A 23097-nucleotide genomic window follows, 5' to 3' on the forward strand; every position below is an offset into this window, starting at 1 on the left:
GAAATTTTAACACAAGGTTTATGACCACAATTGAAGGTTTGGATTGATTTTGAGAGTTTTGGTCCCAACAAATTAGGGGCCAAAAGGGTTCAAAATTAAACTTTGTTTGATTTCATCAAAAAATTAATTATTGGGTTCTTTGATATGCCAAATCTAACCGTGTATTCAGATTCTTAATTTGGTCCTGTTTTCAAATTGGTCTATATTAAGGTCCTGTTTTCAAATTGGTCTATATTAAGGTCCAAAGGGTCCAAAATTAAACTTAGCTTGATTTTAACAAAAATTGAATTCTTGGGGTTCTTTAATATGCTAAATCTAAACATGTACTTAGATTTTTGATTATAGGCCCAGTTTTCAAGTTAAATTATTATATTAAGTATTGTGCAATAGCAAGAAATTTTCAATTGCACAGTGAGTATTCCGCAATAGCAAGAAATCTTCAATTGCACAGTATTGTGCAATAGCAAGAATTTTAAATTGCATAATAGCAAGAAATCTTCAATTGCACTGTATTGCACAATAGCAAGAAATATCTAATTGCACAATATTGCGCAATAGCAAGAAATTTTCAATTGCACAGTTTTGTGCAATACCAAAAAATATTCAATTGCACAGTATTGTCCTGTTTTCAAATTGGTCTACATTAAGGTCCAAAGGGTCAAAAATTAAACTTTGTTTGATTTCAACAAAAATTGAACATATGGGGTTCTTCAATATGCTGAATCAAACCATGTATTTAGATTTTTAATATTTGGGCCTGGTTATCAAATTGGTCCACATTGAGGTCTAAAGGGTCTAAAATTGAACATTATTTGATTTCATCAAAAATTGAATTCTTGAGGTTCTATGATATGCTGAATCTAACCATGTATTTAGATTAAGTTCAAAGACCACATTCATTCTGTGTCAGAAACCCATGTTGTGTCAACTATTTAATCACAATCCAAATTCAGAGCTGTATCAAGCTTAAATGCTGTGTCCATACTTGCCCCAACTGTTCAGGGTTCGACCTCTGCGGTCGTATAAAGCTGCACCCTGCGGAGCATCTGGTTCATCTTGAAATCAAGTCTGTTATCATGGTTATGGGAGGTGGTAACAAGCACCTAGTCCCTCTTTTTCATAAAATTGGTCTCCACACTATATATGTGCAATTTATTTATATGAATACAATGTATTATGAAAATAAGGAGATGTGGTATGACTGCAAAACCCCCTTATGATCAAATAACGTTTGAACAACTACAGGCCACAGTACATCCTTCAGTTATGAGTAAAACCATATTCTCTAACAACAAAAAATATATATAAGATATAATAATTGAAGGTCAAAGATTATTTAAGGACATATCATGTGGTCGGGTTGAGATTTAAAGGCTGTACTGTGATCTGTAGATATCCTACGTTTTTTGGTCAATATTTGTCTCGTTTACTACCTGACAACATTTGCCTTTCCTTTACATGTATATGTAATGTGGTTGTGAATAATTATGTGGACCAAGTGACATATGTTATGTTTTAGTTCTTGATGAATGAGTATTGTTTGAATATTATGTATCTGTTAGAATATGGTTATCTAGAACAAGCTTTGTGATATTCTGTTGTAAAATGGAAAAGATATTAGTAAAAATTGATTTATAAAAAATACCATACTTTTTAATTTTTATGCACTCTGCAGATATATATTATAACATCAGGAGAACACCTTTTCTCTTGTGTAATTTATTCTCTCACATCTAACCTGATGATTCACTGCAGCTTAGTTTAATTTTTCTTTTCTTTTTTAACCAACAACTACTGTATTGTTCACAGGTTGAGCAAAAGTGCTCATGGAGTTCCTTGTATGAAGTTGTCAGGTGTATGGTTTATTTAATCTTAAACTTGCAATATAAAAAAGAAGATGTGGAATGATAACCAATGAGAAAACTCACCACAAGAGACCAAACGACACAGACAAATTATCAGTTATAGGTCCTATTACAATCTTCAACAATGAGCAAAGCCCATACTGCATAGTCAGCTAATGCACAGAAATCACAAATGTGAAACATATTGCAAGTTCATAAGAAGGAGGTTTTGTTCATTAAAATCTGTCCATCCTTTCTTTTGTAAAATAAAAGCTATTATTCTCAGAAATGATAAAATTAATCAGACATTCCTGAAAATGAGTTCAAAGAATCAAGTAAGCATGCTATACTGTGTGATATTAATTCACATTGGTCACTTATCTTCCTGTTAAACAAATACTCATAGTGGAGGTTTTATAAGTGACCACAGTTCAACTTGTTGATAGAAGTATTTGTACAAAATTAACAATAAAAAAATGTTGGGATATATGTCAACAAATTGAAAAGCAAAATCTACAAACACTCTTGTACTGGAAAAGAATGATATCAGAAATCTAAATAAGAAAATGTATAGAACAACACACAACCATTAAAAAGAATTCTAGATGTTTTTGTTTTGTGTTATTTAGCTGCTGTCTTATTAATACACTCCAAATCTACTTTTATTCATACAACCTCTCACACAATAAATGGACCAATTGAGTAATCAACAAGAATGTGTCCATAGTACACGGATGCCCCACTCGCACAATCATTTCCTATGTTCAGTGGACCGTGAAATTGGGGTCAAAACTTTAATTTGGAATTAAAATTAGAAAGATCATATCATAGGGAACATGTGTACTAAGTTTCAAGTTGATGTAACTTTAACTTCATCAAAAACTACCTTGACCAAAAACTTTAACCTGAACTTCGCACTATCATTTTCTATGTTCAGTGGACCATGAAATTGGGGTCAAAACTCAAAACTATATTTTGGCATTAAAATTAGAAAGATCATATCATGGGGAACATGTGTACTAAGTTTCAAGTTGATTGAACTTCAACTTCTTCAAAAACTACCTTGACCAAAAACTTTAACCTGAAGCGAATGGAGGGACGAACGGAGGCACAGACCAGAAAACATAATGCCCCTGTACTATCGTAGGTGGGGCATAAAAATATTTGCCTAGCCTCAGTATTGTTGAGCCTGCAACTTTTGTTGCAGAAAGCTCAACATAGGGATAGTGATACGGCGGCTACGGGAGCGGCAGCAGCAGCGTTAGCTAACTTCTTAAAAGCTTTATATTTTAGGTGGAAGACCTGGATGCTTCATACTTTGTATATAGATGCCTCATGTTACAAACTTTCTGTAAGTGACATGTCCAATGTCCTTGACCTCATTTTCATGGTTCAGTGACTACGGTACTTGAAAAAAGAGTTCAAATTTTTTGTAATGTTAAATTCTCTTTTAAGTAATAGGATAACTATATTTGGTATGTGCGTACCTTGCAAGGTCCTCGTGCCGGTCAGACAGTTTTCACTTGACCTCGACCTCAGTTCATAATTCAGTGAACAAGGTTAAGTTTTGGTGGTCAAGTCCATATCTCAGATACTATAAGCAATAGGTCTAGTATATTTGGTGTATAGAAGGACTGTAAGGTGTACATGTCCAACTGACAGGTGTCATCTGACCTTGACCTCATTTTCATTGTTCAGTGGTTATAGTTAAGTTTTTGTGTTTTGGTCTGTTTTTTTAATACTATATGCAATAGGTCAACTATATTTGGTGTATGGAATGATTGTAAGGTGTACATGTCTAGTTGACAGGTGTCATCTGACTTTGACCTCATTTTCATGGTTCAGTGGTCAAAGTTAAGTTTCTATACGCCCGCAAAATTTTTTTTGCTGTCGTATATTGGTATGACGTTGGCGCCGTCGTCGTTGTCTTCTGAAGACATTTTGGTTTTCGCACTATAACTTAAGTTTAAGTAAATAGAAATCTATGAAATTTTAACACAAGGTTTATGAACACAAAAGGAAGGTTGGGATTGATTTTGGGAGTTTTGGTCCCAACAGTTTAGGAATAAGGGGCCCAAAGGGTCCAAAATTAAAGTTTGTTTGATTTCATCAATTGAATAATTGGGGTTCTTTGATATGCCGAATCTAACTGTGTATGTAGATTCTTAATTTTTGGTCCCGTTTTCAAATTGGTCTACATTTAGGTCCAAAGGGTTCAAAATTAAATGTAGTTTGATTTTAACAAAAATTGAATTCTTGGGGTTCTTTGATATGCTGAATCTATACATGTAATTAGATTTTTGATTATGGGCCCAGTTTTCAAGTTGGTCCAAATCAGGGTCCAAAATTAAACTTTGTTTGATTTCAACAAAAATTCAATTCTTGGGGTTCTTTGATATGCTGAATCTAAAAATGTACTTAGATTTTTATTATGGGCCCAGTTTTCAAGGTATTCCAAAATTAAACTTTGTTGGATTTCAACAAAAATTGAATCCTTGGGGTTCTTTGAATATGCTGAATCTAAACATGTATTAAGATTTTTTCTTATGGGGCCAGTTTTCAGGTTGGTTCAAATCGTGTTCCAAAATTAAACTTTGTTTGATATCAACAAAAATTGAATCCTTGAGGTTCTTTGATATATGCTGAATTTAACCATGCATTTAGATTTTTGATATTTGGGCCCGGTTATCAAATTGGTCCACATTGAGGTCTAAAGGGTCCAAAATTGAACTTTATTTGATTTCATCAGAAAATGAATCTTGGGGTTCTTTGATATGCTGAATCTAACCATGTATTTAGATTTTGGATATTGGACCATAATAGGTAAATGTCCAATTTAAAATTTTTCAGTTTTTAAGTTTAAGTTCTTAGACCACATTTATTCTGTGTCAGAAACCTATGTTGCGTCGACTTTTTAATCACAATCCAAATTCAGAGCTGTATCAAGCTTGAATGTTGTGTCTATACTTGCCCCAACTGTTCAGGGTTTGAACTCTGCGGTCGTATAAAGCTGCACCCTGCGGAGCATCTGGTTGAGTTTTGGTCCATTTTTCTAATACTATCTGCAATAGGTCAACTATATTTGGTGTATGGATATATTTTATGATATACATGTCAGTTGTGCAGGTTTTATTTGACCTTGACCTGATTTTCATGGTTCATTGCTAAGTGTTAAGTATTTGTGTTTTGGTCTTTTTTTCTTAATCTATAAGCAATAGGTCAATTATATTTGTGGTATTGAAGAATTGTTAGCTGTACATGTCTGCCTGGCATGGTTTATCTGACCGTGACCTCATTTTCATGGTTCATTGATCAATGTTTAGTTTTCTTTGTTAATGTTGAGTTTATGTGACAGTTGTAATAAAGCTTTATATTTAGGACTATCAACATAATATCAATGATAAGTAAAGAAGGCGAGACATTTCAGCGTGTGCACTCTTGTATTAGAACGTGCTCAAGTTACGCATTTCCATTTCTGTATCAGTCCATTACAAAGACATGTATCTATGTAAACAGTAAACATCTTTGACATTAACATTTGGAAAAATATAAAATCCAAAAGGTTTTGGAGAAATATTAATTGTAGGTGTCCTTAAAAATTCCAAAATTCAATAAAAATAATTAAATCAAAATAATTAATATGGTAATACCCCTTAATAAAAAACAACCCTACTAAGTATTAAAGCTTTCTGAAAAATGATCTCAGTGGAGTTTAAAAGGGGACTATTTCAATACTCCAAAAAATATTCTAACTCCTGTGATAATAATCACATCATGATGACCGTATAATGAGGGCAACTACAATTAGTGCAAACAATCCTACCAAATATAACAGCTTTTTATACGACCGCAAAATTTGAATACTTTTAGTTTTCGCACTCTAACTTTAATAAAAGTGAATGGAAATCTATGAAATTTTAACACAAGGTTTATGACCACAAAAGGAAGGTTGGTATTGATTTTGGGAGTTTTGGTTCTAACATTTTAGGAATTAGGGGCCAAAAAGGGCCCAAATAAGCATTTTCTTGGTTTTCGCACTATAACTTTAGTTTAAGTTAATAGAAATCTATGAAATTTTGACACAAGGTTTATGACCACAAAAGAACGGTTGGGATTGATTTTGGGAGTTTTGGTTTCAACAGTTTAGGAATTAGGGGCCAAAAAAGGGCCCAAATAAGCATTATTCTTGGTTTTCGCACTATAACTTTAGTTTAAGTAAATAGAAATCAATGAAATTTAAACACAATGTTAATGACTACAAAAGGAAGGTTGGTATTGATTTTGGGAGTTTAGGTCCCAACAGTTTAGGAATTAGGGGCCAAAAAGGGACCCAAATAAGCATTTTTCTTGGTTTTCGCACCATAACGTTAAAGTAAATAGAAATCTATGAAATTTAAACACAAGGTTTATGACCATAAAAGGAAGGTTGGTATTGATTTTGGGAGTTTTGGTCCCAACAGAATAAGGGGCCCAAAGGGTCCAAAATTAAACTTTGTTTGATTTCATCAAAATTGAATAATTGGGGTTCTTTGATATGCCGAATCTAACTGTCATGACTGTGTATGTAGATTCTTAACTTTTGGTCTGTTTTCAAATTGGTCTACATTAAGGTCCAAAGGGTCCAAAATTAAACTTAGTTTGATTTTGACAAAAAATCAATCAGTTAGGTTCTTTGATATGCTGAATCTAAAAATGTACTTAGATTCTTGATTATTGGCCCAGTTTTCAAGTTGGTCCAAATCGGGGTTCAAAATTAAACTTTGTTTGATTTCATCAAAAATTGAAGAAATGGGGTTCTTTGATATACCAAATCTAACTGTGTATGTAGATTCTTCATTTTTGGTCCTGTTTTCAAATTGGTCTACACTAAAGTCCAAAGGGTCCAAAATTAAACTTAGTCTGATTTTAACAAAAATTGAAATCTTGGGGTTCTTTGATATGCTGAATCCAAAAATGTACTTAGATTTTTTATTATGGGCCCAGTTTTCAAGTTGGTCCAAATCAGGATCTAAAATTATTATATTAAGTATTGTGCAATAGCAAGTCTTTTCAATTGCACAGTATTGCGCAATGGCAAGAAATATCTAATTGCACAATATTGTGAAATAGCAAATTTTTTTTTAATTAGAGTTATCTTTCTTTGTCCAGAATAGTAAGCAAGAAATATCTAATTGCAAAATATTGTGCAATAGCAAGATTTTTTTTTAATTGGAGTTATCTTTCTTTGTCCAGAATCAACTTAAATCTTTGTTATATACAATATACAATGTATATTCACTTTTTACTACCAACTGATAAATTAAAATAATCTTTACCATTCAGTGATAACAAGCAGTTTTTTTACATCTTATTTCCTTATCTTATCTAAAATGTTTTTAGATAATGTATGTTGGACATTTGCCAGACATGACTATGATGTCATTTTCTATTTTTATTTGCCCATTACTTTATGTAAATAACTTCATTGGAAATTTGCCAATATAAAATGTTGCTGATGAAGTTTTTTTTATTGTTTTATACAATAAACAATGTATATTCACTTTTACTACCAACCAATCTTTACCATTCAGTGATAACAAGCACTTTATTTTACATTTTAATATTTTATGATGTATTTAAAAGAGTAGTTATTGTTGCAAACTCCATTAGAAATTTGAATTGATATCAGTTTTGGAAAAAAGGAAACGGGGATGTGAAAAAGGGGGGGGGGGGGGGGTTAAATTTTTCTCATTTCAGATTTCATAAATAAAAAAAAAATTTCTTCAAACATTTTTTTAAGAGGTTTAATATTAAACAGCATAGTGAATTGCTAAAAGGCAAAAACAAACTTTTAAGTTCATTAGACCACATTCATTCTGTGTCAGAAACCTATGCTGTGTCAACTATTTAATTTTAGATTTAAAAAGTTTGAAGAAGAAATCTTTAATTGTAAAATTTGTAAAATCTTGACATTTGTTTTGTGTAAAAAAAAACCATGTAATGTCAAAAATTTGATCACAATCCAAATTCAGAGCTGTATCACTCTAGAATGTTTTGTCCATACTTGCCCCAACTGTTCAGGGTTCGACCTCTGCGGTCGTATAAAGCTGCGCCCTGCAGAGCACCTGGTTGTCAAATGGTTTACACCAGTTGCATTGGCAAGTTGAAAGCACACCAAAAAGTAAAATCACAAAAATACTGAACTTTGAGGAAAATTCAAAACGAAAGTCTCTAATCAAATGGCAAAATCAAAAGATAAAACACATCAAACGAATGGCCAGAAATTAAATGCAAACATCATAAAACAATGTTTTATTAAGTATGAAAAATTAACATTGTAACACAAACAATAATTTTACCTAAAAAAAACAAATCAATATGGTAGTCTCTTCAAATATTATTATGCAACAAACTTTGCATAAATTAATGGTTTCAAAACGCAATAAATTACTTCAACAACAGTAGTCTGAGATGCATTAAAATGAAGATTAACTGACCATTGCAAGACTAGGCAAGTGTTGTATTATTCTAATGTTGTGAAACACCGGAATCGTCTTTGTGTTTGGGGAAGAATTTTCATCATTACAGAAGCACAAGAGACAGGACAAGACGGGTAACCAGTCAGTGTCAGTGTTTTGCTTGACCTTGAATATTTCATCCAAAAATGTTTAACAGGTCTAACAATTTATCATAATTCAGAATTTATCCTTTAACAAGAAAATAAAATTTCAAAAATACACTTCCCGCGTATACCTTAGAAATTAGTTATGTTAGTTAAGCTGTATTCAAATGAATCATAAACTCATTATTGTCTTACTAAATTAAGACTTTTCTTCAAACAATTTTGAAACCAGAAAAACCTGAATGAAATATCATCTTGTTAAACGGGATGAGTATTGTTTATACTGGTAGAATTATGCCACTTAAATTCTATACAAACTCAAGTCATTGCAAAGCTTTTTGTTAACAAAATCTGTCTTGAAAAAAAATAAAATAAATAAAACCATTGCAACCCAATTTTCGGGCATACTAAAAATTCATGAGCATTGACAATAGTTTTATACACAGTAAAATAAGGATTACATTTTTTAACAACATGAAATGATCATAGGCTGATTTATAGGTCAACACAGGGAATTGTTCTCTATATTATTCAAAAGTTAATTTTGACATGCAATTATTAAAAAAAAAAATTATCACTCAAAACGAAGAGAGAAAGTTGTTCAGATCAGGATGTTTTTTTAGATTGATTCCTAACTAACAGGCTATGAGTGGATGAAAAGCTAAATATGGTTTGTGAACTTCATTGACACAAAAACAACCTAAACATGGTTTGTTAAAGTAATTCACACAATAACAAGACTACAAAAATGATGCTATCAACCTTGAAGCTGAACAAAATATGACTAATTAATTTATCTATTTGTAGAAATTCTGACACAGTAGATATTTTACACAGTATCACAGCGATTAGAGTAATTTAATATACAAAAAATATAAACTAAAAAACTATGAAAAACTTTTTTGGGTAAAAACATACACAAATTTACCAAAACTTTGGAAGTCACTGAGCATTTTTGTTTTTTCTTCAAAACTTTATATGTTGATTTATTAGTTTCATACAACTATTAAACTGTGAAAATGACTGAAAAGGGAAGACAGTGAAATATATCAAATTAAAACTTAAAAAAATAAAATAATCAGACAAAATATTGAAGATCAGAAGGCACAATTATCATGCTTTGTCAAATTATTTATTATACATTCACTTCTATAATAAATTTTGCATGAAAAATGACAATATGAATAAATATTATTAATTAATTCTCACAGTCAATGTTGAAAATCAAGGCAATGTTTTATTCCATATAAATATGTTCTGGAATGTGCGTTTTAATATTTTGACTTAGATTTTCTTAATATATTAACGTTTTTACTACAAAATGAAAATGTGAAAGACTCTTAAAACTCACTAGCCATTACATACAAGTATAAAACTAAACTAGTTCAATACATTTATAAACAACACAAAAAATTACACAAAATGAAAAAAAAATATAGCACTTGTATCTTCATATAAATACTGATAAAAAAAAGGTGTCTTGCAACAGGTTTGATTCAACAGCAGTGTGTTGATGTTTTTATTCCAAGTCATAGTCATTACTGCTACTTGCCAGTATTACTGGAACAGTGAACAGCTGAAAATTTTAAGCATCTGGAAATTAAAGAGACGGTTTTCTTTCCAAATATAGAGCTTTTGAATAATTTACTTTTTTTTTAATAAACAAGATAAAATTTATCAATTCTGTTTCATGCCTGGTTTTGTACCATGGAATCATAAGTTTATTATTATAAACTATCAATGGAAAAAATATTGCACATTGTCAAAAATCTTTCAAAATTAGCCAAATCAAATACCACAGAAGCTTAATACAATTCGTTATCTCTGACAGGATTCACAGCCTTAAGTTTTCAAAACAATTCTGCAATCTGAGGTCATAAAAAATATATGTCTAACAGTATCATCATTTTTTAAGAAATAGTTTTTAATCACAACTACAGAATCTAGAGTATGTAGATTTTGATTTTTTTCAAATAAGGGAAACAATCATTTATGTTATATATATCACAGTCAATCTTATATAACTTCGTCATGGATTTCACAAAAAAAACCCATTTAATTATGGATCATCATATTTTGTAAGTACAAATTTTTATAGATAGCATTAGGAGCTGTTCCAGAATTAAATGCATGAGGTACATGGGAGCAACATTTTACAAACACCACTACCCATAATAATAATAATCAATTGTGATTATAATTCTGAGGATACTTCAACCTCCCACAATCAATTTGAGTCCCCTCCCATTCACCACCATAATCAATTTTGGAACAGCCCTTAGCAAATTTCAATTCTCAACATAAAATAAAAATTCCATATTCTTTTAATAAAAACAAATGATAAAGCATGAATCTTGTGTTTATTACACCACAAAAATTTGTACTTACAAAATTGAATCCACAGTATTTGGCACAACCTTGCTCACGTTCTCTCAGCCTACACTAAATTGATTTTAAGTTTTGGCAGATCTGCTTTCATTTAGTTTTGGTAAGTAACATGTTTTATTGGAAAACTAAATTTATTGCACTCAACACAAAAAAAAAATCTGCATGGATTTTTGTGAAATATAATTGACTATGCATTTAAAAATATAAAAATTAGTTTTATTTCAAGAGTTTTTACTGTTAAACAGCAATTTAAAAATAACACCAACACAATCATATTCTATTTTTAGAAGTGGGCTTGTTTCTCTCATTCTCTCTTTCTCATTTGTCCTTCATTCTAAAATGACTAATCAATGAAATTAATAACTTATCAAAGCAATGCATTTATATACATCTGAAAATACTATATACATGTACAAAAAAATGAAATGGCTCATCAAATGTACAATGGGGTGGTTTGTATAAATAAATCTACATGAAGATCATAATTTTAAACACTAGCAGTAATACATGCAAATGTAGTAAAAAGCTTGATCACCCCTTACCCTTTTGCATAAAAGCAATATCATAAACACAACTTAATAAATTTGCTTCTACTTCTGTTTTTCTTGTCAGCTTTTTTAATCATCTGAAATAATGGGCCTCCATTTTAACAGAATGTGTCTTTGTTCCTTGTCAGCTCTCTGAATCACTAGAATCATGCGTGTCCATTCTGTCTGCCTCTGGGGCATCCTGTGGGGAATATTCTGCACTTATATAGTTCTCAGAACTTGGTGTTTGAATACTATTGTTACTGGCTGATCCACTTGGATTAACAGGAAGTGAGCATGCCCCTCCTTGGTTTGACATATTGATGCTTGTCTCAGCAGGACATTCAAAATGAACACAATGGAAAACCTGAAATAAAAATGTTTATTTTTAATGTACAAATTTTCAAATTATATCAATGTTTTTATAATACAAAAATATCTGACAAGCATTAGTAAAATTTATCTTTTACATTTAGCAGTATTTCTTTGTTACAACAAAACATTCTCATAAAAACCACCAGATGAACAATTTAACCCCACCAAATTCTGTATGTGCTTGTTTCAAGTCAGAAGCCTGTAATTCTGTGCTTGTCTTTTGTTACTCTATATCATATTTGTTTTCTGTTTTCTGTTTGTTGTTATATGTATAAATCAGGCCATTGGTTTTCTCATTTTTTCATATTGTTGGAACCTTTTCTAGCTTGCTATTTTATATGGGTTTGCTATTTGACAACATATAGTTGTTAAAATCTGCATCATTTGGTACCTTATGGATAGTCAACTCATTAGCAATCATACCACATCTCCTTATTTTATAATGTGAATGGAACATACGATAAATTTTCAAAGAGAATCATGCTCAACATTAGATCTTACCTCATTTGCAGTGTTACTTGTACCAACAATCTTTACAAATGCTACAGGTCTTTTATCAAAAGTTATGTGCTGCCAAGACCTGAATAAACAATATGTTGTTATATGCTCTTTTTACAAACTTAATCAAATTTTTCAGTTATGAAATAAAACAGAACACGTCATGTTGAAATTTGAATATATACTGTAAATTCAGAAATGATTGCATGTATTTATTATTGTGAATTTATTCATTTCAGACTAAAATGCGATTTTTATATTTGCGATATTGTGGTAAATTCAGAAATGATTGCATGTATTTATTATTGTGATTTAGTCATTTCAGACTAAAATGCGATTTTTATATTTGCGATATTGTGAAAAAAAGTTTAAATTATTGAGATTATAACCCTTCCACATTTTTGCAATAATAAAACATTGCAATAACTTACAGTTATGCAATGTTGTACAATAATAATAACCTGTTAATGAAGAAGTTAAAAAGAATATGGAGTATGCTTGATTGAAATATGGCCATGATATAGAGGGGGAAAAGGGGGGGGGGGGGATAAAATGTAAAAGGAATAACACTTCATTGCTGTTCTTCATCTCAACATTTACTGGAATGTACAATTGTGCAATAGCGTATGATGGTATAACTAATTTTGAAAGTAAAATAGTGAAGAGTCTGTGACACTTTTCACATTATATATTACAGTTAAAATTAATCAGGTAAACGAAAAAGTTCCTGTTTTATATTTTTCTTGTAAGATTTTTAGTCAAATTAAAAAGGTTATTGTTTCAGAATAAACAAATCTAATTGATTTCTGCATGTGGGTTTCATCATGGTCATAACACTTTTAAATTACTTCTCAAACAAATATGTTTAATCAAATATCTGAAGGTTCTTTTTTCCACAAAGAGTTTGCAACCTACATCTAGTTCAAGACGACTGCTTGCTTTGCTCATGTGGACTAATAATAAATAACAATACTTACTTGCATGGCTCGTTCCTCTTATCAATGACCATGTGCCAGTTTTTCTGATCAATTGACACCTCTATGTAATAACTATAACTTCTGTCATCACAGTCCCACAACAGCAGTCTGAAATAAATATATACAGGTATGAAAAAATCATTAAGAAGTATATACTGATATATACCGGTATATATATTTATAAGTATATATCTGTCTTTGTCAAAAACCTTATCTTTATAAATTATTTTTAAACCTCCCATATGAAAAATGAACCCTTATCCTTCAAATGGATGTCTTACCATACCATTCAAGTTAATACATCGATACACAATGATTTCTACTATGTTTTTAAAAAAATCCACATTTTACTTTCAGTTTGATTTAATTTGACTGAGAAACCCTTATTGCCTCCTTTCTTTCTTTTGTCCTCATAACAAACTGTCAAGTTATAATCATAAGGAAATTTAAACATCATGAGAAAAATATATAAAAAAAAAATCACATTTCAGAGTCTTTTAAAGCCAACTTTGGTATGGGCTTTGCTCATTGATTATGACTGTATGGTGACCTATAGTTGTAAACTTCTATGTAATTTTGGTCTCTTGTGGAGAGCTGTCTTATTGGCAATCATACCATATCTCCTTATTAATATTTTCCTATTTACCTCATAGAATCAACGATATATGGCTGTGCCAATTGTACAATGACAGCACCACTTCCTAACTGATGACATGTGTATCCAGAATCCCAGTCATAATGTCGGATATCTCCATTGATCAAAGCATTTCTACTCCTACTTACTCCCTCTATTACACAGGCACTAGCTGATATGGTTGCAACATTCTCTGATGGCACTAAAATATAAAGTTAAATAATTATTATATTTTCTGCTACACCTACATGTATATAATCTTAATAACTGACAAGTGTTTACAGTGGATATCAAATAAAAAATGTGATGAAAATTTCATATATATATGCATGAAAGCTTTAAGATGTGTTTTGGCAAACTGGAACTAGAACATTGAAGGAACTGAAAAAAATATGTAACAGTATGGAATTACCAGAAGGAACCTATGTTTCAACAAGCTATGTTATCTGCTGAGAAAAATATTAAAAAAAGTTTTACAAACTGTTGGACTCAGGTACACCAGTAACCACCTCTCCTATTGAGTCAAGATAAAATATCAAAATGTGATGTAAAAAAAGACCATGAAATAATCAAAAGCATATTATGCCATTGTTATTTCATGCAAAAAAGGAGGTACACAAAACTATAGAAAGACTCATGCATTAAATATTCAGGAGTCAAGAACACATTTAATGTGCTAATTTCTTCTGATGAAAATTTACATCAATTATCTTTTCTTTAAGTTTCTATCCTTTTAAATAAAGTACCTTCATTTACAGAGAAGACAACAATTTTCAATCAAAATAAATACTTACCAATTAATCCTTGTTCTAACTGGAAAAGCTTGTTTGTGTACAGACATTCAAACGCAACCAAATGAAACACTCTATTGACAGTATTGTGCGTTCCTACAACTCGTACAAACCTACAGAATAAAAAGATGTATTGCGAGATATTACTATACTGCACTCCATCCCTGCTTCTAATAACAAGAAGTATAACATGAATGGAAATCAAATGTATCATACAGTTGGTGCCATGTATCAAGATGTTTTGAATAAAATTGGAATAATAATATATTTTTAAAAGTATTTACAATAAGCATGATAAGTGTATTAAAGAAAGTTGATAGATGTGCAGGTTTGATGCAAATATGTTTGTATAAATTCACGTTGGTTTTGTTTAAAAATCTATCAAATGTCAACAACAAAAATGTTTCCTTTTCAGCATTGTATGTTTACTCAGTGGGACGTGAGTAATGGTGGTAATATTCATCTTCTATTCTGATACAGAGTACAAAACATTTGATATACTAATAGTTTTGATTTTTTTTCATGTTTGTGAGAAAAAGTTAGTATATTATTTAGAAAGTGAGATTGAATGAGTATTATGGTGTGCAAAACTGTTGAAAGATAGAAGCATTTGTAAGATATTATAGCTCTTTGCAGGATATCATTTAATAACATACTAGCAAAGAAAATTGCATAATAATAGATAACTCAACGGTATTTTTTTTACAAATGGAAAGATTCTTACCACCTTTCAGAAGACTGGTCAACAGTGGAGTTTATCATTAACTTCTATTAATTTGTTTAGAACTGTTCTAAAATTTATCAGATGGGGGATGGAGGTACCTCTAATGCCCCCCCCCCCCACCCAAATGCATTTATTCTGGAACAGCCCTTAATAAATCACTTACCTGACAACCCTTGGAGGGAAATGAAGAATTTGCCATGATCTACACAGATACTTAGTATGATCAATTACTTTTTCATAGTCCTTGTCATCCATTGATACTTCAATAAAATAGGAGTAAGACCTGCAAAAATAAAAAAGAACATGTTTTTAACATAATTGCAAACAACAGTGAGCCCACAAAATGAAGCCAAGCCATTCTCAAATGAGTTAGTTCCATTTGAAAAAAAAAGGTTGCACTTTTTTAAAGGTCAGTTTTAAAGTAACCTTGCTTTCAAACTGTTTTGAAATAAATGATAATACTGCAAATAATCACACAACAATCGACCATTTGTAGATCAGTAGATCATTAATCAATCCTAGTTATCTACTACCAGCAGTTGGCAAAATTATACCATTATTTAATACTAGTAATGGGCAAAAATATACACTTACATACTATCAATATCTGTCAGAACTAATCTTAGTGAAACAAAAGGGAGACAATTAATGTTACAGACTGTTTATTTCAACTTACCTCATATCTCGATCCCATAACAACAGTTTAAATGTATTGAGTATGTACGGTTGTGCCAGTTTGATCACAACGCCAGCCTCATAGTTATCGTCTATAGGATGTCTGGTAAAACCTCTGTCTAAATCATAATTACTGCTATCTCCATCTAACAAGGCTTGTTTCATCTCACCTTTCATTACTTGGGCTCCAAATCTTGTTGTTGCTACATTCTCATCAACAACTGTTCGAGAAATAATGTTCTCATTAGAAACAAGCAAATTAATTTTAAGTTCTTGAATTTTTAGATAATTTGGATTCATTTAATTCCTGGAATACCAATTTACATGAATTGTGGGGGTTAACCACATATTTAATTCATGAATTGTTCAACGATCACGAATTTTCTGTAGGCTTGTATGCAGACCAGAGGAAAATTCAGGAAATCAAATATTTGTACCCACTAAAATACTTGAATTAACAGTAGACAAAACAATTTAATAGTAACTTCATTTGAATAAAAGATGTGGGTATACATTAATAAGACAGTAACAACACAAAAAACCTTGAGACTCATAAGTGTATATCATTATATCTTTAAATTATTTGGAATTATGTATTACCCAGAAGGCCTCTGTATTTCAGTTCCATGTTCCTACATTCTGTTTGAACTTTGATGGCATCCAAGATCGAATCTGGGGAAACTAGTTTTGTAGGTCTCACTTTGTTCAACAATTCTTGCATATTCATTAGTGGTAAACGTATAGCATCTAAGATAGGGGTAGGATCCTGCCCTGTATTGTGTTCTGCCCAAAGAACAATCGAATTAAATATCTCTATTTCTGGTGAACAAAATGAATCTCTACAAATCAAATCCTTTACAGAACTCTGAAAAATAAGATACATCAATTATTATACCAACTGACATTTATTTTCTGCTGATCATGCTGATTTTTTACCCTGATCCATCTTCTTTAGTCAATGTAATATAAAGGGGTTGCAAACAGTTTTGTTAAATAATATTTCTTATCATCCTTTTAAATTCTGTTAAAGCCATTAAATGGGGTTACATGTACATGTACCAACAGTTTTGTTTAACAATATTTCTGAAATCTCTTCCGTCTACGCAATTTTCCAATAGTTTTGTTAAATAATAATTCTATCATCTAATAGTTCCCATAAATCAATACCACAAACAAAATCATAACAGACATAATCTAACTTGTACAGTCAATAAAAGACTGATCGCACAACCAAACAAACTAAATAAATTCTATTTTTCACTCTCTCAAATCTTTATTTAAACAGCTTCACTGTATCTTATTTAACTTTTTCCCCTTGAATTCCAGGACTTTTTCTTTTCAGATCTTAAAACTAATGCCACCCAAAGTATTGGTCAGAATAAGGAAAACAGAAACAGTTGTAAGTCAGTCTTACCTGTGAGAGAGTAAGGAATGCTTCTCCATGAAGAATATCTAAGGCATTTCTGTCAATGAATTCTTTACACACTTGACACAAGGACATCAAAGAATACATATTAGCAATGTCATAAATCAGACAAACATTGTTGATATTCAAGATAGCCTTCAAGTAGTCAGAGATGGAAGAAGCCAGTTCCATAAATCCATACCGATGTGACATACCAAGTATATCTAACAAATTCTCTTCCTGTGAAAACATAAATATACAATGTAAATAGTATAATATTGGTTACAGAGAAAGCTGAGATAAAAAATATCAACATCACAGATCTGATTTCCCCAGTGTTCTCCCCAGACATTTTATCTAGAATCCTGGAAAACAGGGAAATTTGAAATATCATCTTGTTATTAAAATTATAGCATCACATTCATAACAAAATATATACCAAAACCAATTCAGTTAGCATCACATTCAAGAAATATAGCATCACATTACCATGACACTAAAAGGCCCTGGGGAGAACACTGTTCCCAACTGGTTTTTTTTATGTGTGAAATATGACACAACAAACTAACTCTTACAACCAATAAACTGTTAATACACAGATATGTCTCATTTTTAGGACCAGCTAGCTGAGATACACAAGAATTATTTCCAAGGCCTTGATTATTCTTTAAATAGGTAACTACTATCATAACGGTAGGAACTGTGCTGAGTGCGAAAAAATAATGGTTCCCAGTCAGGCAGTGTGGGCCAGTGTGTGTCTGTGGGAAAAAAGTGTATACATGTGAAGTAGAAGTTTCCTAGTCTTCTATTTATAGCAGCATTTACCTTGATTTCAAGTAGGTTTATCCTGCCTGTATAAATATACTTCAGCAATACACTGAATGCTGTAGACGATGTATCTTTTAACTCAATCTCTGTTGTGCCAGGTTGAGATTCTCTCATACCCCCAAAGAGCAATGCTCTGAAAACATAAATAGAAAAATTAATTAGGTCACATAGAATTTATATACACTCATTATACATGTGTTGCCTTTAATTTAAAATTAATATGACATTTCATATATTTCTTTACATGTACTCAATGACTTTCTTTAAAGGCCTTGATATTACAGAATCTATATGATCATGTAGACAGGAGTATTTACAATAGACTAGTACCGGGTACTGTACACATGGTACATGACATACAAAATGTATTTGAATATGTTATCATGGTTATAGAGACAGCTAAACATGCTAAATACCAAAAAATATCTTTTATCATATTGCAATGGCTTTGTTTCACAAGAATATTCATTCAGTAATATGAAGTACTTATTATAATCATTTCCAGTTAATTCTTTTTTTTAGAGTTTATTTTTTTATCATTTGATTTCTATTTCAGAATCAGTTAATAAATCCCTGTTTGTTTAATTTTTTTTACATCACAGTTTCTCCCTCATACTTGTGCTGTGAGGTTGTACAAATTCTAATGAAAAGTGTCCTGGATAGGGTTATCACATGCAGAAAAGATTTCAGCTAATTATACCAGAGTATGTGACGACAGTAACTACATAGCAGTTTATTTTGAAAACAAACTATTTTCTATCAAAAGAAAGTCTATATATTCAAGTTTTATAAATAAAAGTAAACTTAGCCATTCAAGTAATAATCTTTTGTAAAAAAAAATCTCTTCAGAGGCAGAAGATTTTTTTTATATCTGCAGAACATTGTACATGTCCAAGCATGTCCTATTTTGCTTTATACATACATGTATGAGACTGTCACTTCAAGAATGATAATGCAAAAGAAAAGATAAGTTTGACAATGTCCAGATGACCCTTAAAACATGATGTACAAATAAAAGTTACCAACAGTTCGAGTTGACTAGTCATGCATGTTCAGTGTTCTTTAGAATATCAGACAAATCGACATGGCAGCCAATATAACTTTATGTAAGACAGATATAACCTCTTACCTGAAGTAGTCCGACCTGGCAGCCAATATAACTTTATGTGACTGGTATTTGTCATCCTCAACAATTAATGTAATATCACTGTAATCAGCACTGTCTACCAGTTCACCAAGATTTTCTGACAAAGACGAAACATGATCTACTATACCAGCCGGTGTTGGAGAACGTAAATGTCTACTGTCACACATTATGTCATCCTAATTCTGAAATAATAATAATGGTACATGTAATACAAGTACATATGTAGTAGTACAGTTAGTACTATAACTAAGGCTAAATAAAAATATATGTGTGGTTCCAGTGACCCTACCGTCCCTACTTTTTCGGCTTAAAAATAGCCTACCCTAAAGATTTTATTGTCATTTTTCATTAAGCACTGTTAAAGTCAGAATGTTGCTTCCATAGACTCAATGTAAAAAAAAACCATAAAATTAAAAAAATCCCTACCTACCTACCCTAACTTTTTTTCAGATGTAACTGGAACCACACATACATTTTTATTTGGCCTAATTCATTTCTATCTGTTTATCTTGGATACCTGAATTAAATAATTTAGTGACTTTTCTGTTTTAACAGTAATTAAATAAGGTTCATGATAACAGTTATATGTATGTAAGTTCCTCTGACATGCAAAGCATCCCTCGTGAGCTGTGAGGGTACAGTGGAATTCATGTACACTCCCTATATAGATTAATGGAGATGCATCACTAACTGAAATTTCATAAGCCTAGACTCAGTTTGTTCATCATGAACAAAGGACCTTCAATACTGTAGCAGCTAATTAGCCAGCAGTCTTTTACCACTGAGCCATGCATCCACACCAATGGACAAAAAAGGCAATGTTTACACCTTGAAAATTTCTCAAATACATGTACATGGTACATTGTAACATTTAACACCTTGTCGCTGTTTGGAAATCTGGGCCAGTTGACCGGGGAATCTGTGCTGCTTGAAATATTGACCTCATACAAACAACCACTTTTCCATTGTGGCATTAGATATTTTGAATAATAGAAAAATTTAACTGAACCTTGTGGCGTGCTGTAATGGCGGACAAATTGTGATATTAAACATGTATAGTATACAGACAAAACTGTACAGTTAGAAATTTTTAGGTCTGTGTACATAACTAGCATCTCTTGGATGTCTTGTTAGTACTTTATTTTCTATATATCTGGTAAATGCTAGATCTAAAAACTGTTCAGACAGAACAAATTACAAGGTTATCTGAATATTTTTTGGGGTAATGATAAATGAATGTAGGACAGAAAGTCACAGACAAAAAGTCACGGGACAAAAAGTCACAATTTATTTTTTCTGATTATTTTCCTTGAACAAACATGATAAAAAACGTTTATTTCTACAAAAATATTTTTGTTTTTTTCTTGAACTATTATACATGATTATATAAACAAACTTTATAAACAAAATTTAAGAAAAAATTATGAATCTTTATTTATTCTGTTAACTAAATGATGTGTTCCATATTATACGTGTTGAATATTCATTTTCAATACTTAAAATTTATGCAATCTATTTTGAATTAATCTGGAACGATGTAGTTTAAAGCTCAGATATAATTATTGGTTCCTGATCCTGATCCTAAGGTCAATAATTGACACTACTGTTCTCTGTGTGCTATCTTCCTCCTCTTATGGTACACCGTTGCTCGAGGTAATATCTCGCGGTACTTTGGTATACTTGTTTAGGCGCAGGATCGGGAATCAGGGATTGCAAGTTCTTGGAATCTCCCTGATTTTGTAATATATTCCCCTACAATTTGCGATGTTGCTTCGTAGGTTTCCCTTTTTGGTGGTGCTAGTATTGACTGTATATTTGTTGGATCGATGTTAAGTAGTTCCATTTGTCTTCGCATGTCCTCTCTTTCTTGTTGGTATCTTGGGCAGTATAGCAGGAAGTGTTCTGATGTTTCTTCTTCTCCGCATTCACAATATGGCGTGAGGGATTGACCGATTTGGTTTCTGTATTTGTTAAGTCTGCTGTAGCCCGTTCTTATTTCTGACAATATTCTTCCTATTTGGTTGTTAGGCTTGTCTAGTTGTGCGTCCTTACCAACGATAGGAATTAGGTTGAAAAGCTGTCTTCCAGTTTCACTAATTGTCCATCTGCTTTGCCATTTGAGTTTTGTAGACATCTTGACTGCACATCTTACATCTGACATGGTTATGACATTATACTGATCATTTAGTGATGAGGCCTCTTTTGCAGCGTCTTTTGCCAACTGGTCCGCTATCTCGTTCCCGGCTATATTAGCATGGCCTGGGATCCAAGATAGGGTTGTTAGTATGCCGTGTCTTAAGAGCGTTCCCATGCATTCTTTGATATCAGTAATTGTGTCGATGTAGTTAGAAGATTTCCAGTTCAGAGTCAAGATGCCTACAGCAGTCTGGCTATCTGACAGTATTTTAAGCTCAGAAAACTGGTCCTTTATAGTCGTTATACAGTGCTCCAGGACCATTAGTATGGCTACTAGTTCAGCAAGAAGTATCGATCCTCTATTAGCTACTGGCCTCTTTAGACTTATGCCTTGGCTATTTCCAGAATATACTACTGCTCCTGCCCCACATGGTCCCGGGTTACCTTGACATGAACCATCAGTGAATGCCACTACTGTTGAGTCTGTGCTGTCTCCTAATAGGTCCTTTACAACCTGTTTACTTTCAACAGTTTGTTCGGCTGTTCTGTTCTTTGAGCTACCTAGACGACTCCAATAACTTGGTGATCTCCTTAGCATGACATCTACACCAGCTTTGTATGTGAATTCTGGTTCTATAAGTTTGATGTCAACTTTCGTGGCTTTGAACATGTCTATCGGTTGGTGGAAACAGGGGCCGACCGGTACCGACTACTGTTCGTCGATATTTTCAAGTTTGAGTGTTACATATCGCCGTGACATTGTAAATAAACGACACATAAAACACACTATATTATTATACTTGCATATATTGATCAAGTTTGTGCAAATATCAGTGAACGCATAAAAATTTCCTCAACAATCAAAATGAAAACATTCCGACATTTTGTTCTTGAAATATTACTAAACAGACGCTGTGTCCCTCGTACCTACAGTAGACAGTTATTTTCGTCCCCATGCACCGTATAAAAAAATAGTAGCGTATTATGGGAACGCCGTTTTTTGTCGTTCTGGTTGTAATGGCAGTTACGTGTACACCGTGACTAAACAAAGCAGGGACTACAATACTGTTAGTACTGCTAGTATAATGGTTCCAGCACATATAGTCATTAACTGGAAATATGAATTTAAATTCTGAAATTATCTCTGAAAAATTGCACATATTTTGACCGTTTTTTTCCTGTATGTTTTTTTTTGTGATCCAGAAAAAAAGTTTCCATTCTGGGTTTATTTTGTAGATATATCGCCCTTATTTAATATACAGTTTTATCAATTTAAATTTGAGTTCATATTCGGAATCTTAAAAAATTGGTTTGAACTTATTTCCAAACTATCCATGATTCTGGAATGAGGAGTAATGAATGCTTGTAACATATAAAATTTGCTCATTTTTATACGACCGGCCTTTTTTGGGGGGGATGGTATACATGCCAAGAAATGCTAGCTAAAAATTCCGGTAGACCTCTTACGGCACTCGATCATTAGTAGTTAAAGATTTGATTTCATTCAACAAATTAATTTATATAATTTATGACCTTTTTGTACATGT

General features: G+C 31.9%; 2 protein-coding genes across 3 annotated transcripts; both read right to left on the bottom strand.

The window, feature by feature from the left end:
• Nucleotides 1-8120: 8120 nt before the first annotated feature.
• Nucleotides 8121-22461, bottom strand: LOC139516057 (BTB/POZ domain-containing protein 9-like). Of its 2 annotated transcripts, none has more exons than XM_071305870.1 (12): nt 22355-22461; nt 19397-19596; nt 18265-18400; nt 17449-17679; nt 16635-16899; nt 16036-16255; nt 15523-15642; nt 14639-14748; nt 13857-14046; nt 13211-13318; nt 12237-12315; nt 8121-11727 (listed from the first exon to the last, which is right to left on the bottom strand). In XM_071305870.1, exons 2-12 carry the CDS (start codon nt 19579-19581, stop codon nt 11506-11508), a joined length of 1866 nt encoding a protein of 621 aa, XP_071161971.1. In that variant the 5' UTR covers nt 19582-19596; nt 22355-22461; the 3' UTR covers nt 8121-11505. The 2 variants fall into 2 exon arrangements, with proteins under 2 accessions (XP_071161971.1, XP_071161972.1); XM_071305871.1 differs by having other exon boundaries at nt 22351-22457.
• On the bottom strand, nt 21099-22220 carry LOC139515123 (uncharacterized). Its single transcript, XM_071304685.1, has one exon. The coding sequence runs from the start codon at nt 22218-22220 to the stop codon at nt 21099-21101; it is 1122 nt and encodes a 373-aa protein (XP_071160786.1).
• Nucleotides 22462-23097: the final 636 nt, after the last annotated feature.

Source organism: Mytilus edulis, chromosome 3 (assembly GCF_963676685.1).
Source record: "Mytilus edulis chromosome 3, xbMytEdul2.2, whole genome shotgun sequence".
In the NCBI taxonomy this organism is placed as follows: Eukaryota; Metazoa; Mollusca; class Bivalvia; order Mytilida; family Mytilidae; genus Mytilus; species Mytilus edulis.

Coding starts and splice junctions, on each gene's coding strand:
- LOC139515123 (XM_071304685.1), bottom strand. CDS start 22,220: ATGTTCAAAGCCACGAAAGTTGACATCAAACTTATAGAACCAGAATTC.
- LOC139516057 (XM_071305870.1), bottom strand. CDS start 19,581: ATGTGTGACAGTAGACATTTACGTTCTCCAACACCGGCTGGTATAGTA. Junction 13,319..13,856: donor TATATCGTTGATTCTATGAG/GTAAATAGGAAA, acceptor TATTTATTTCAG/ACTGCTGTTGTGGGACTGTG. Junction 11,728..12,236: donor CAAGTAACACTGCAAATGAG/GTAAGATCTAAT, acceptor TTTTTATTTCAG/GTTTTCCATTGTGTTCATTT.